This window comes from Sabethes cyaneus, chromosome 2 (genome assembly GCF_943734655.1).
Source record: "Sabethes cyaneus chromosome 2, idSabCyanKW18_F2, whole genome shotgun sequence".
NCBI lineage: Eukaryota > Metazoa > Arthropoda > Insecta > Diptera > Culicidae > Sabethes > Sabethes cyaneus.
In genome coordinates, this window is record NC_071354.1 from 37,169,272 (window position 1) to 37,181,635 (window position 12,364).

The following is a 12,364-nucleotide window of genomic DNA, read 5'->3' on the forward strand; positions in this document are numbered from 1 at the left end:
CGCTCTTGAGGGGGTGATCCGACGAGCGGACATCGAAATGAGAGGCATGGTTCTCACCAAGGGTAGCCAACTACTAGGCTTTGCAGGTGATTTTGATATCACAGTCAGGAACTTTGCGACGACGGAGACAATCTACACCAGAATGAAGGCGGAGTCTAGGAGGATTGGGATTTACATCTGAGACGACTGGGAAATTGGCCAAACGTAAGAAAAAAAATGAGCTTAGGAAAATAAAGCTTACTTACTTAATTGGCCTAACGTCTTACGACAAGGCCTACGCAGTATAATTTCTCCATCTGTTTCGGTCCATGGCAACTGATCTCCAGTTCCGCGGGCACCCAGTGCTCGCCAGATCTCGCTTCACCTGGTCTGGCCACCCGACTTCCGCTGCTAATAAAACGCCTTTTAATCTCACGGCTGGTATTGTTGTTCCTTGTTACCAGTGAGCCAAAGTACGAACTCGTCGACTACCTCGAACTCATCCCCGTCGATTACTACGGTACTGCTCAAGCGGGCCCTGTCGCGCTCGGTCCCGCCCGCCAGCATATATTTCGTTTTAGACGTATTTATCTTCAATCCAATCTTCTCTGCTTCGCGTTTTAGTTTGGTGTACTGATCGATCCACCGCCTCAAATGTTCTGCCGACTGCATCCACGTCGTCGCAGATAAATTGACTGGATTTATTGAAAATCGTGCCCCGCATTTCGATCGCCGCTCGCCTTATAACACCTTCAAGCGCAATGTTGAATAGCAGGCAGGAAAGACCATCTCCTTGTCGAAGTCGCCTGCGAGATTCGAATGGGTCCGACAATCCCCCCGAGATTCTCACACAGCACTGGATCCCATCCATCGTAGCCATGATAAGTCTAGTAAGCTTACCCGGAAAGCCGTTTTCGTCCAAAATTTTCCATAGTTCTTGTCGGTTTACGCTATCATATGCGGCTTTGAACATGTGATGCGTGGCACTTCTGGAGGATCTGCCGCAAGTTAAAGATTTGGTCCGTTGTAGACCGACCCTCCATGAAGCCGGCCTGGTAGCTTCCCACAAATCTATTGGTTATTGGCGATAGTCGATGGAAGATGACTTGGGATTGGGACAGCACTTTGTAGGCGGCATTCAGGCATTTCCACTCCTCCGGTAGTCGTTCCGTATCCCAAATCTTGACAATCAGTTGATGCAAGCAGCCAGCCAACTTGTCCGGGCCCATTTTAATAAGTTCCGCTCCAATGCCATCCTTTCCCGCTGCTTTGTTGGTCTTCAGCCGCTGGATAGCTCTTTAACTTCCCTTATCGATGAGGGTGGCACATCTTCGTTCCTTGCTACACCAATGTGGTCACTTCCTCCGCTATCATGGTCTTCCGCCTGTACGCCATTCTGATATTCATCGTAGTGCTGCTTCCACCTTTCGATCACCGCATGGTGGCACGGTCGTCAGTCAAGATACCTCCATCTTTATCTCTGCACATTTCGGCCCGCTGCACCTTTGCAAAACCTTTGCGAGATTCGTTGAGTCTCTGATAGAACTTCCGTGTGTCGTGAAAGCGGTGCAGTTGCTCGAGTTCTTCGCACTTCTTCACCTCTTGGTGGCGCTTCTTCTCCTTGAAGAGTCGGGTTTACTGTCTCCGCTTCTGTTTGTATCGCTCCACATTCTGACGGGTGGCTCTACACAACATTTGTACCCGCGCTGCGTTCTTCTCAGCCAATATCTGCTGGCATTCTTCGTCAAACCATTCGTTACGTTGATTCGGTGCAACACGGCCTAGGACATTCTCCGCTACGCTGTTAATGGCTGTTTTCACGGCACTCCAACAGTCCTCACGAGGGGCTTTTTCCAGCTCACCCTCTTCCGGCAGCGCGGTTTCGAGATACGCGTAGCTTTCGGTGACATCCGGTTGCTTCAGTCGCGCTAGATTATACAGTGGCGCCGGTATCGTAAGCTGTTCACAACAGATAGTTTTTGACGTATCCTTACCATCACTAGCTAGTGATCCGAATCAATGTTAGCGCCCGGATAGGTTCTGATATCGATAATGTCTGAAAACTACCGACCATCTATCACAACGTGGTCGATTTGTGATTCTGTCTGGTTGAGTGATCTCCAGGCGGTTATGCTGGAAGAAGGTACTACGTATGGCCATGTTTTAGGAGGCGGCGAAATCGACAAGTCTTAAGCCGTTTTCGTTCGTTTGCGGGTGTGCGCTGAACCGTTCAATCACCGGTTTGAATTCCTCCTCCAGACCAACCTGAGCATTACAGTCCCCGATGACAATTTTAACATCATGTCTTGGAAAGCGGTCGTATTCACGCTCCAGCTGCGCGTAAAATTCGTCTTTGTCATCTTCGGTACTTCTGAAGTGAGGGCTGTGTACGTTAATTATGCTAATATTAAAGAATTCGGGAGCTGATCGGCCACCACTCGCTCACCTGCTTCTGCGTCTCGCCCATCACTGTGAAAGGTGAAAGCTGTGCCCAGCTCGTGTGTATTGCCGCAGCTCTGGTAGATGGTATGACCATCTTTGTTTATTTGTTTGTTTATTTGTATAAAAATATCAACAGGCCTACTGGCCCTACTGATACACTTAAACTAGAATCTACGTGCTAGTGCCAGGAAACGAGTTTTCAGTACCTCGCGGCTGACGTTTAAATCGAAGCAATGTGTGAATCGATTGAAATGGCGTTGCAGACCGATGATTGTGCTAAATGTGCTATAGTTGGTTCGCCGATGCGGTACACGCAGAAATGGACCGTTGCGTAGAACACGACTTTGGGCGTATATGTTGAGGTTCGCGAGTAGACATGGGCAATCCACTCTCGAGGTCAGCATGTCGGCGACTGCCATTACTCTGATCACGTCGCGACGAGTGTTCAACGGGTTAAGATCGACGAGTCTGCAGCGCTGTTCATAGCAGGGCAGCTAAAAGGGGTCGTTCCAGGGCAATCTTCGAAGTGCAAAACGTATGAATCGGCGCTGCACTGACTCGATTCGGTCAGCTCCATTTTGGTAGTACGGACTCCACACAGGAGCACAGTACTCAAGGTTGGACCGGACAAGAGCACAGTAGAGAGCTTTGAGGCAGTAGATGTCGTTGAAGTTCTTGGCGATCCGCATGATAAATCCCAGATTCCTGCAGGCCTTATCGACAATATATGCGATGTGCTGTTTGAAGTCGAGCTTAGAGTCAAGCAGTATTCCCAAGTCCTTAACACAATTTTCGCGGCGTAGAGGCACGTCTGATAGAATGTAGTCGAAAACGAGAGGGTTCAATTTCCTTGAGAATGTAATTATTTCACATTTGTCGGAATTTAGCAGCATGCGGTTGTCTGTGCATCATTTTGCAAAAATCAGCAGCTGCTCTTGCAGGAACGCGGCGTCGGACGGACTATCGACTTTAGCATACAGCTTCAGATCGTCGGCAAAAGAGAGTCGCGGGCATTTAAGCAGGAAGTTGACATCGTTGAAGTAGATGAGGAAAACCAAAGGTCCGAGATGGCTACCTTGTGGAATTCCAGAACTAGCAGTGAAAGGTCTGGAGGTGAACCCGTCGTTACTAACTTCTAGGTGGCGATCGGAGAGGTAGGAATTAAACCATCGTAGCAACGAGCCTCCGATTCCGAGTTTGTCCAGTTTGGCGATGGCGATTCGATGGTTCAATTTGTCGAAAGCAGCGGAAAGGTCCGTGTAAATAACGTCCTTCTGCGACCGGTCGTCGAAACTTTTTATCATGTCGGACGTAAGAGTTAGAAGATTGGTTGTCGTGGACCGCTGGGGCATAAAGCCGCGTTGATCGTCTACGACATATTGCTTAAAGAATGCAAATACAGGTGCATACACAACAAGCTCGAACAGTTTTGATATTGAGTTTAGTGCAGAGATGCCGCGATAGTTATTCACATTTCTCCTATTCCACTTTTTATGAACAGGAAACATGTATGCCGATTTCCATATTGTTGGGAAGACACCTGTACTGATTGATAAACTGAACAGGTGGCTCATCGGAGCAGCCAAGGCGTTGATACACTGTTTCAGCAGAACAGACGGAATACCATCCGGTCCAGAAGAACGAAAGGATTTTAGCTTCGCGGCGGCTGATATGACCATCGCGTCGTCGATGGAAAGGTGAGTTAAGCAATTGCTAAGTACGGGGATGCACTGGATGGCTGCGGAAATTTCTTCTCTTGTCAATCTTTCATCAGTAAATACGCTGGAGAATTTCCGCGCGAATAGTTGGGAAATCTGTTCTGTGTTACTGGCAGGCACTACCCAGGAACATTACCGAAGGAAGCCCGTTGTCCTTCCGCTGTTCGTTGACGTGCTTCCAAAAGGATTTGGGATTCCTTTTCAGTCTACGTTCGATGTTGCTCAGGTAATTCCGGAAACAGGAGCGACTCAATCGTTTGTAACGCGTGTTGATCGACAAGTAGTGGTTACGGAGTGGCAACGTTCGATATTTTGAAAATTTCTTGAAAGCGGTCTTTCTCTCGGATTTCAGACGTCGTAACATAGCGTTTACCCAGGGTATCTGCTTCAGAGCGGGCATGGTTCTTTTTGGGACATGTCGATCGATAGCGTAGTTCAGGATGTTGGAGAAAGTCATTGCGGCAGAATTAACATCATCCTTGTCCAAAACTGCATCCCAATTGATGCTAGTCAGGGTTCTTTGGATTTCCCTGAAGTCCGCACGGGCGAAATCATAGTAGACGATCGGTGGTGCACTAGTCACGTCAAGACGTATTTGTTGACGGATAGTAACCAGCAAGGGTGGATGATGTGGAACGTCCTTAACTAGAGGGGAAGGAGCCATCGCTATTATACGTACGTACCATCGCTTCTTTCCAGCATACCTCCTGCAGCGCTACGATGTCGAAGTTGCGGCTCTTCACTTTTTTAGAAAGCACGTGGGTACTTCCGAGGAAATTAAGGGACCGACAGTTCCATGTTCCTAATTTCCAATCGTTAGTCAGTTTTCGTCGCCTGGGTCTTTGCCGATTGTTTCGATTAGAGTTATTATTATTACTTACGGAGTCCAATGTGACTACCGAAACCTAGTACGAACAAAAAAATCCAAGCTCCTGGCAAAACTCTATAAACATGAAATGTACTTCACTGAATAATTATTGAAATTTGGAAGAAAGGAGTATCTACCGGAGAAATGGATGGAAGGGGTATTTGTCCCATCCACAAAATATTCGATCGCTTGGCGTGCTGTAATTACTGCGGCATTTCGCCAGTTAACGGCACAAACAAGGTGCTCTCCCAGATATGGCTCTTTCGGTTATCTCCAAAAGTAACAGAAATCGTTGGACAATTTTTCACACTTCAACAATTCTTTCAGGAACGTCGAGAGTACATCGTGCCCATGTATCATGTTTCGAGAATTACAGGGTAACTTACAGCCGAACGCGAAAAGCTGGAGAATGGATTTCCAGATAAACTGAGCGGGTGTAAAGGCAAAAAGCAGTAGATTCTGCAAGAGTAGCCAACTTCTAGGCTTCGCGGATTATTTCGACATTGGTACTATAAAGAAGGTTTGTGAGAGCGGAAGCGATCTCCGCTAAGAATTTGACTAAGAATCAATATGCCGAAATCCAAATATATGATGAACAGATTTAGCTCAAGAGGAAATGGCGTTCGCCTCTCACGGGCACTGACTATGTACTGTCATGAACTTAAAGTGTTTGAAGAGTTCATATATTTGGAATCTCTGGTTTTACTTTACTTTATTGGCGTCATCGTTTTTGCGCCGAACTCCTCCAGTACTGTCGGTCCTGGGCTAGCGTTCTCCAATCCCGTCGAACACCTGCGCATCTGTCCGTGCGTCGTCCTCGACAGTGCACATCCATCGGGTGCGGGGTCTGCCCCGAAGTCTACAGCCTCTTTCTAGTTCTTTGCTAAAATAGTTTAGGCTACTCTTTCGTCGGGCATTCTGACCACATGCCCAGCCCACGTAATCCATAGTAAGTCCGATTCAGCGCAATTCCTCGTTTCACTTCGCCGCGCACATCGTTGTCACATGTCACGAGCGTATCAAGGTATAGGAATTCCTCAAGTAGTTCATATCGTTCCCCATCTACCTCCACCTCGGCACCAACACCGTGGGAGTCCAACGTTCTCTTCCAGCAGCCATGTACTTCGTTTTGGGGATGTTGATGGTAAATCCCAATCTCGCCTTTTCCCGTTTAAAAGACCACTTCCATTGCTCTACGGTTGATTCCGATGATATCGACGTCATCCGCAACACCAAGAAGCATTTCGTGATGATAGTCTCGTTCCTTTCCAAGTTTGCTCGTCATATTGCCCCTTCCAAGGCAATATTGAATGGCAGGTTAGAGAGTGCATCCCCCTGGTTCCGTCCGTCCAACATCACGAAAGCGGCTGTGGTTTCACCCGCTATTCTGACGCATGATTTTGACCAATTCAGCGTAATTAGTTTTGTCAGAAAACATTATCTGCCACAGCTTATTTCGTTTGACTAAATTGTACGCCGCCTTAAAGTCCATAAACAGATGATGAGTCTGCAAATCGTACCCCCGGAACTTGTCTAGTATCTGCGCAGGGTAAACATCTGATCCATGGAGATAACGAAAATCAGCTTGTTCTTCCTCCCAGATCTCGACAATAGTCAATGCTTTGCACAGCAGCACGCTCCTCGCTTTGAGAAGTTCAGCTGGGATACCGTCCTTCCCAGCAGCCTTACCATTACCAGCTCACTGATTGGATTGCCTTCTTCTGCATCTCTGGTTATCAGCAACATTACGAGTAAGGAGATTCTACGACATATTTAAGCTGGAGATTACGGGGGGCTGACCGAACTGGACCGTCAGGTTCACACAAAACTCGCCATGATTCTATCCTTTGGCCATGAACCATATAATTGAAGGATGCCAACCGTATCACGGATAGTTTTGGCACTGGGTCAATAAATGGCCTGTTGCAGGCAAATTAAAGTGAGTAAGCCTATTTAATGATCAAGGCTAATCTCATTCGTAAGAATGTCATCGCAAGCAAAAACTGTCTTTTTTTCAATTCTGTTAAAAGAAGACCCTCCTCAAGCCAAGGATCTCAAGCAGTTTATTGAATTACCGAAACACACCGTTGCGCTGTTTTCGCTAGAAAACATGATTAATTAGTCTAACTTTGTAATCGTTGCCTATATGTTAGATAGATTTTTATTGGGAGTCATTCTCATGTCTTTACCGGCTGCACCCCGACGGACCCCGATGGTAAACATGTAATGAAAATGTAAACGTGGAAAAACCTACTTACAAAAAATTGCGTGCACATTATTTCCTCCGTGACGACTCGCTTGCAGTCGGTGGTGGCGGCGGACCGCGTTTATTTAAATCTTCCAAATAACCGAGAATCATCTGCGTTCTCTCCGGGTGCATGTGGCTTAGTACAAGGTAGCGTTTGTCGTTGCGCAAAATATCCTCCACCTCGCGCAGGTGGTTTGGGTTGTCCCGATAGGTATCCCAGCTCTTGTGGGTAATAAACTTACACTCCTGTAGCAGCTCACGGAACGAAATTTTTGCGTTCATTGTCTTGTCCTTAATGTACTCCCGAAACTCGCGTTCACACTGAAATCATACGGAAACGTAAAAATTGGACTTTTATCTATGCTAGAATACCAACGACTCACTCTCTCGCTGCTGTTATACTTCAGATAACGTGGATCTTCGCGAATGCCCTTTTTAACCTCTTTCCACTGACTGGTCAGTTCTAAGGAAGAAATTTCATCGAGCATTTCGCGGAATTTATCACGCTTCTTCTTAGCTAAATTGTTGATATGGTCGCTGAACAAGCGTTCACGATCGTCCCGATCCAGTAAGGCAACCAGCTCCCAGCGGTGGTCCTTCTTGAGCTGCTTCTTCACCTCCTTCCAGGTAAGATCAGCATTCCTCACCAGATCGGCCAGCAGCGCGTTAAAGTGACGAATCGCTTCATCCCGCTGATGGTGCTGCCGTTCCTTGTCCCGATCCCTAAGATGAGTGGCCAGCGTACGCTGGACTTCTTTCTCTCGCTCTTTAATACTTGCCTCGGCGCGGAGTCTCTTCTCGCGCTCCTTCTGCTGGCGCTCCACCTCGTCGTCCGACGTCTGCGGATGTTCACCGTCTTCGTCCTGCAATTGTACAGTTTATTTTAATTCTTCTGCTAGGGGAAGGCAAAAAGTTCCAGTTGAAATCTTACCCAATTTTGCTCCCTCGACACGCTACGCTCACGAGATGGACCGCGCCGATCGCTGGATCGCTTTTCGTGGCGTTTTTTGTCCTTGTCTTTCGATCGCTTCTTCTCGTCTTTCAGGATTTTAATGTACTCCTCGAACAGGTCCTCGCGGAGGGCCGAATCGCTGATGGCTCGGTAGCGACCGTCCGATTCCAGACGCTTGCGCACGTCGTGAAAGCGGGTGTGTCGGCTGATTTCGCTATGTTCGCGCAGCATAGCCATAAAGTCCTTGCGTATCTATAGGATAGGTGGATGAATGTCCAAGGATTCGAAAAAAATAGGAGAGAAAATAAAAACCAAGAAAAATGGGAGGATTAGTTTATCACAGTCAACACAAGGAACCTTAGCCTAGTCGTAAAACGATATGATATTTAGTGTTTGAGCATGAAAGATAACTAAAAATGTTTGAATGCATTTGCTGGGTAAGAGCATTCAAACATTTGTCTGAAACTTAAGAAAGACAGTGAATATTAGGCTGAAACAGGTAAGGATTACTTCCTGAAACGAACAAATATTACTGAACATAATGGCAACATCCAGCGTATGTTGGCAATAAAGCTTCTGTTGGTGAACAATTTGTACGAAAGCTATTTGCGTCTCTGGTCTCTGTCTCTCTGGCTGGATACTCGATGCTGAGTTGTGTACTGCAATTTGAGAAAAATTCGTTCCGGACAATGCTTTAAGGGAAATAAATAGAGTGTCATACTTGTTTTCAAACTCATGAATCAACTTAAAAAAATTTAGAACTTGAAAATCCAATTTGATTGTAAAATGATGGGCGATGGCGACACAACTCAGCCCCCGAGTATTCCGCAAAACATTTGAATCACAGATTTAAAAATGGTACTATCGTGCTCCCTCGGAAGAGACGCAGGATATGCACCGTTTTTAAAACGATCGATTCATATGATTTCAGCACTGATAGACGATCACTTCTCTCATTAATACAAGACATTGTTCGAATAGTACCATTGCATTTCTTCCTAAACACGCCCGTCCGATCGGAAGCACCTTCAAAAGACAACCTCGATCCCGGATTGGTTGATTGGTGGTACCACTGGAACTGGATTTGCGACTATTAGCCTCCAGACAGCACCCACCACGGACGAAGCGCTGGATCGCTTGGTTGCTTGTGGAAACTGTTGCACCTGCTGGAGTTACATAACGTTGGATAACAAAAGTTGGCATAAAAAACAGATGGTCAACGGTGAAGTAATATTCAGTTAGTCGAGACTATAAATGGTAGTTGGTGAAACATTTGCTAGCAGACTGCATTGAATTATAGCGACTGGAATAACTGCTGCTTATTGCAGAGTGCTATTCTTTCAAAGCAATATTTTTTTAAAATTAAAACAAGCACAGCATCGGATTCTCCGATGTCGCTATGATTCAAACAGCCGCACGCATCTTGTATGGCAAGTCAACACAATAACCAACTAATGCTTTTGCCCTTTGTTCTTTGTTCAATGCAGCTCTAAACGTTACTTCCTAATAAACCACGGCAAATTATAATAATTAGTAAACCCGGGAAGTACCGCCCAACCAAAGCACTAACCTGTTCGCGTTTGTTCTGCTTGTCCTCCTTTTCGCGCTTACGCACTTCCACTATGTACTCGTTGAACAAACTTTCCCGCTCGCGTATTTTTTCTATCACTTTAAAGCGATCATCTTTGCCATACTTTTGAGCGAACTCACTAAATGATGATCTGAAAAAAAAAACAAATAAATTACAAATATGCCCCATTCTTTACCCGCTAACAAACACCTACTTTCCATGCAAATGAGCTGCCTCCAGCAGCGACCGGTACTCGTCCCGCTTCTGGCGCATTTTATTCTTCTTTTCCTTGCGTTCCTCTTCGGCCCTATCTTTGACATACTTCTCGAACACCTGCTTCCGTTCTTTGGACGTCAGCAGCAAATATCTGGGATCGAACACGATTTTGTGTAGTTCCTTTTCCCAGGTGCTAAACGCAGACACCTCTTTCTCCTTCAACATTTCCTTGAACGATTTCATACGCACATCCAAAGGAACCAGGGCTCGCTCACGGGAAGCGCGGGCTTCCGCTTCCATTGCCAGGGCTTCCTTCTCCGGATCGCTACCACCCTTAGAGCTTGCAGCCGCGGCAGACTGCGAAGTTTTGATGGCAGCTTCTACATCGGTTTTAAATTTCTTACTAGGTATCTCCTCACTTTCCTCTGTACTTGACTCCGAGTCCGAACGTTTCTCTGCTATATCGTTCGTAACAGCGATTGGAATGGTTTTGGAGCTCTGCGCCGGCTCATTTGCTTCTTTTGGCACGTTTCCAAGCAACTGCTGTGGGGGAACAGAAATAGCTTTATCGACGTCGGCTCTTTCTTTGAGATCCTCCGGTCGTTCCCACACGGAAGTTCTTGAAGAAGGATTGTAGAAAAACACCCGACCATCACCGGTCCACACCACACACCAGGGTGTCCCACTAATCGGCGTACTAGAGATTGGACGACTCTTGTCCAACGGTTTAGCAGCTTTAGCCTTTTCCTCTTCCTCCTTTTTCTTTTTCTCAGCTTCAGCTTTTTTCTTTTTTTCCTCTTCCTGCTTATCGTTTTTGCCATGAGCCATAAAATTAATCTGGTCAAATACCAAGCCTGGTGCTCCGGCTATTTGCTGTAACCGTATTGGAGCACCGGCAGTAGCGAGCTGTGGGGGAAACTGTTGAATTTTCACACCAGGTCCCAAAGCTTGCGGCTGTAGCTGACCTCCGCCGGTAAGTGGCGGAATAATAGGCATCTGTGGTGGTATTGGTGGAGCAATAAACGGTGGGAGTGTTTTTGGTTTCTGGCGTGCATTATACACAGCTAGTTTGGCCACTAAAATAAGAAACGAATTAAAATTACTTCTCCAAAGTCTAAAAAAACATATAATAAAAACTTACTCTCCATATCCTTAATGGCCTGCGGTTTCTCCCATACACTTTCACCTTTAGAGGCATTATAGTAGTACGGTCTACCATCCGGTGCCTTGTGCTCAGTCCACTCTACGGCTTTAGCAGCAATAATTGGATCAATTTCATTGATCTTGATCTCCGCGATGGCTTTAGACGGGTCCATCAGCGGTGATTGCATTGGGGGCCACTGACCGGCACTGGCCGCTGCGGCAGCATTCCATGGTGGAAAATTTGGAAACGATGGCGGAGGCATTCCGAACGGGGGAATACCACTCATAAGAGCTGGCGGAGGTCCCGAAAATCGTGGTACGGAAGCCGTCATGGTAGGAGCAGTTGTAGCTACAGCAATTTGAGCAGTTACTGGCACTGGAACTAGTCCGGCTATTTGGTCAGGCTTTTGTTCTATCAATGGCTTCTGTTGAGCAGCTGACGCTACCTGCTTGTTCATGGCTTCAACCTCGGATTGTGTCATAACCTTGATGTTGGGACCATCCGGACGGGTCCATGTTGTTTCCCGTGTCAGAGCATGGTAGTAATATGATTTTCCCTCTGCGGTTTTGGTTTCAACCCACAGTTCCTGAGGTTGGTTCGAAGGCGTGGCTAACAGAGGGGGAGGTGCATTCATACTGTTTGTTATACCCGCAACTTTATTAACAACTGGTGCCGCAGCTCGAGGAAAATTCGAAACAGCTCCAGTCGGTTTCAACAGTGACGGTGGATTAGCCAACAGTGGAATTCTTTCCCTCGTTTCAATTGGAACCTGAACATTCGGAGTTTCAACAGCAGCACCTGAAACTTCTTCAGTCGTTTCAGGTTGCTGGGGTTTTGCATCTGATACTATGGGGGCAGCTGAGTAGCTATCATTACTCGGCGTTTCCTCTTCGATGTCCATTGTATCCATCTGTTCTACTGGTTTTTCCGGTATTTCCTCACCTGGTGCATCGTTTTCACTTGTTTCCATCTTAATTTTTACAATTAAACTTGTAAATCGAAGCGAAAATTCACACTGCACTAGTTTTTTTCAGCACCGATTTTCAGGTTGTCAAAATAAAGTTTACGCCCAGGTGGTATTTTAAGAACAAGACAAAATGGAGCCAATGTATATAAAAGTGTAGGTATACGATATACTACATTAAATTTAAATCGCGATTCATGATGAATACTGGATGAATACAGAAAAATATTTATTTAAATATTAAACTAAAATATGCTCGTGTT

At 46.3% G+C, this 12,364-nt stretch overlaps 1 protein-coding gene across 1 annotated transcript; it reads right to left on the minus strand.

The window, feature by feature from the left end:
• Positions 1 to 7,058: 7,058 nt before the first annotated feature.
• On the minus strand, positions 7,059 to 12,171 carry LOC128733576 (transcription elongation regulator 1). Its single transcript, XM_053827259.1, has 6 exons — positions 11,135 to 12,171; positions 9,992 to 11,069; positions 9,778 to 9,928; positions 8,187 to 8,459; positions 7,639 to 8,118; positions 7,059 to 7,576 (listed from the first exon to the last, which is right to left on the minus strand). Exons 1-6 carry the CDS (start codon positions 12,105 to 12,107, stop codon positions 7,283 to 7,285), a joined length of 3,249 nt encoding a protein of 1,082 aa, XP_053683234.1. The 5' UTR covers positions 12,108 to 12,171; the 3' UTR covers positions 7,059 to 7,282.
• Between the last annotated feature and the right edge of the window lie 193 nt (positions 12,172 to 12,364).